Source organism: Solanum lycopersicum, chromosome 10, assembly GCF_036512215.1.
Source record: "Solanum lycopersicum chromosome 10, SLM_r2.1".
Classification (NCBI taxonomy): Eukaryota; Viridiplantae; Streptophyta; class Magnoliopsida; order Solanales; family Solanaceae; genus Solanum; species Solanum lycopersicum.
This window is the reverse complement of record NC_090809.1, coordinates 26,142,496-26,145,641: the sequence shown is the minus strand read 5'-3', so window position 1 is coordinate 26,145,641 and position 3,146 is coordinate 26,142,496. Positions and strand designations below refer to the sequence as shown.

At 40.8% G+C, this 3,146-nt stretch overlaps 1 protein-coding gene across 1 annotated transcript; it reads right to left on the bottom strand.

The window, feature by feature from the left end:
• Window positions 1-459: 459 nt before the first annotated feature.
• Window positions 460-1,086, bottom strand: LOC138338778 (extensin-like). Its single transcript, XM_069289865.1, has one exon. The coding sequence runs from the start codon at window positions 1,084-1,086 to the stop codon at window positions 460-462; it is 627 nt and encodes a 208-aa protein (XP_069145966.1).
• Between the last annotated feature and the right edge of the window lie 2,060 nt (window positions 1,087-3,146).

The following is a 3,146-nucleotide window of genomic DNA, read 5'->3' as shown; positions in this document are numbered from 1 at the left end:
CTCATCAAAACCCCAATTGTACTCAGCTATGCCCACAGATGGTATATGCAAGATTTCCCCAAGCTTGGTTGCATCAAACACAATGTCAACTCCCTTTACACTAGACGACGCCACATTTCCTTCTAGGATGACCAAGTTCGTATAGAATTCGACCACTTCCTTTTCATAAATCAAACTGGGTTCTAGAAATAACTCCTCCCACCCTTGAAACCTTAGGAGTTCGCAAACCTGCTTCACTAAATCCATTGAAAGTATATCAGGGTGAAAGGTTCTACCCCTAAGCACTGATTTGGTTTGGAAGTACTTTTTCCTTCCCACTTTTAGAAATTTATCTGCATTTCTTTTCGCAGATTTTGATTTGGATGGAGGAGTAGCAGATTGTTTACCCTCAGACATAGCATCATTATCAGAAGCAAGATCCATTGGGGAGACTGATGAAGGAACAGGAGACTTACCCAATCAGCGACGCTTCACTCCATATGGTGCATCATCAGCTGGTTTGACCACATGCGCACTCCTTGTGACTGGCCTGTGTGGACGAACCTGTTTGAGTGCAATGTGCTTTCTTGGCCGCCTTGGTTTTGTAGGGTGAGGGGAACTCAAAAGAATATCATCATGGATTGGAGAGAGTGGTGGATTTTGAGAAGTGGTATGGTGAGATGGTGAAGAAAGGGGGATGGTTGGGACAGTGGTTGTGGGAGATGTTGGGTTCGGTGAAAGTGGGGTTTCGTGGACCGGTGATGTTAGAGTTTCTTGGACTGGTGATGGGGGAGATTCGATGATGGGTGGTGGTGGGGAGTCTGTAACGACAGGTGAAGATGCTTCTTGGACTTGTGATGGTGAAGGGGTTACTTGTGGTGGTGGAGATGGAGCTTTTGGTGGTGGAGATGGAGTTTTTTGTGGTGGTGGTGGAGCTTTTGGTGGTGGTGATGGAGCTTTTGGTGGTGGTGATGGAGGTGTGGTTGGGATTTGGCTTTCCTCCCCAAGATTGGGCACACCATCAACAACTTGGTTTTCTTCCCCCTGAGAATATGCACTATCAGACGAGCTTTCGTCATCGGAGTAAGCAACAAGTGGATTAGTCATGGTTATGGAAGGGATTTTGGTTTCTTGGTTTTCGAAAGAATAAATATGAGAGCAAGTTGGTTGCTAGTTTAGAGAGTGCTTTATTGGGAACGGTTTTGGTGTTGTAATCAAGGGGTTGGAGTAATTATGGGGGATTGACATCGAGGAGACGTGCGCCGTGACGGTTGCACCTTCTTGTCAGAGAGGGGGCATGGGAGAGAGAAGATGAGATTGATTTCCCCCAATTTTTTTATTTATTTTTTTAAAATATAATTTTTTAAAAAAAAATTTTTTTTTTTTAAAAATAAATTTTTTTTTTGTGCAATGATTATGTAGAACCATCTTGACTGAACCTGGTTTATACCTTATTAGAACTTGGTTGGGCATAGTTCATTCTAAGAAGATGAGCCCTAACTCAAGTCTATTTTTCTGAAATGACTCTCTTCCTAGTGCCTTGGTGAAGATATCAGCAACTTGATTCTCAATTTTGCAGAACTCCATTATTATGTTTCCCTTTTCAACATTATCACGAAGAAAGTGATGTCTAACATCTACGTATTTTGTGCGCTTGTGTTGAACTGGGTTTTTGGTCATGTTTATAGCACTTGTGTTATCACATAGAATAGGAATACAACTTGTTTCTATACCAATGTCTTTAAGATGCTGTTTTATTCAAAGAAGTTGGGCACAACATGAAGCAACTGCAACATACTCAGCCACTGCAGTGGATAGAGCCACTGAATTTTGTTTTCTTGTTGCCCAGGATATTAAACATGGTCCTAAAAAGTGTGCCATCCCAGAAGTACTTTTTCTATCAACCATGTGTCCTGCATAAACAGCGTCAGTAAATCCCTTTAGATCAAAAGAGTCACCAGTTGGATACCAGAGAACCATGTTTATTGTACCTTTCAAATATCTCAGGATTCTCTTGACAGCTTTTAGATGTGATTCCTTTGGGCAAGACTGAAATCTTGCACATAGACCAACACTAAACACTATATCAGGTCTGCTAGCAGTGAGATACAGGAGTGATCCAATCATACCTCTATATCTAGTGTCATTGACGGGTGAACCTGGTTCATCTTTATCAAGCTTTGTTGTTGTCCCAATGGGAGTATCATTTGTCTTAGCTTCATTCATATCATACTTCTTCAGTAATTCCTTGATGTACTTTTGTTGATGAATTGATGTTCCAATTGGAGTTTGCTTAATTTGAAGTCCCAAGAAGAAGTTCAATTCTCCCATCATACTCATCTCAAACTCACTATCCATTAGTTGAGCAAATTCTACTCCTAGTGAGTCATTGGTTCCTCCAAATATGATGTCATCTACATATACTTGGACTATGAACAGATCTTTACCTTGTTTTCGAAGGAACAATGTATTGTCAATTTTTCCTCTTGTATATCCATGTGTGAGAAGGAAAGTAGACAATCGATCATACCATGCTCTTGGTGCTTGTTTTAACCCATAGAGTGCTTTGTCCAATTTATATACATGATCAGGATATATGGTATTTTCGAACCCTGGAGGTTGTTTTACATACACCTCTTCTTGTAGGTAACCATTTAGAAAGGCACTTTTGACATACATTTGGTAGAGTTTAAACTCCATGTGAGCAGCATATGCAACCAGTATTCTAATGGCCTCAATTCTTGCTACTGGTGCGAAGGTTTCATCATATTTTATACCTTCTTCTTGGTTGTATCCCTGTACAACTAGCCTAGCTTTGTTGCGCACTATTTGACCTTGCTCATCGAGCTTGTTTCTAAACACCCACCTAGTTCCTATTACTGTTCTGTTTTGGGGCTTTGGAACCAGGTTCCACACTTTGCTTCTTTCAAATTGGTTGAGTTCTTCTTGCATAGCACCAATCCATTCAGAGTCTAGCAACGCTTCCTTAATATTTTTAGGCTCAATCAAGGACACATAGGCAGAGAATGCACACATACCACGTAGTTTGGATCTTGTAGATATGCCTGAGTTAAGACGAGTAAGAAGATTTTGCAGAGGGTGAGAGCTTTGATGTTTCCAATTATGAGTGGGAATACTTACTAGTTCTTGAGGTGCAGATGAACCAG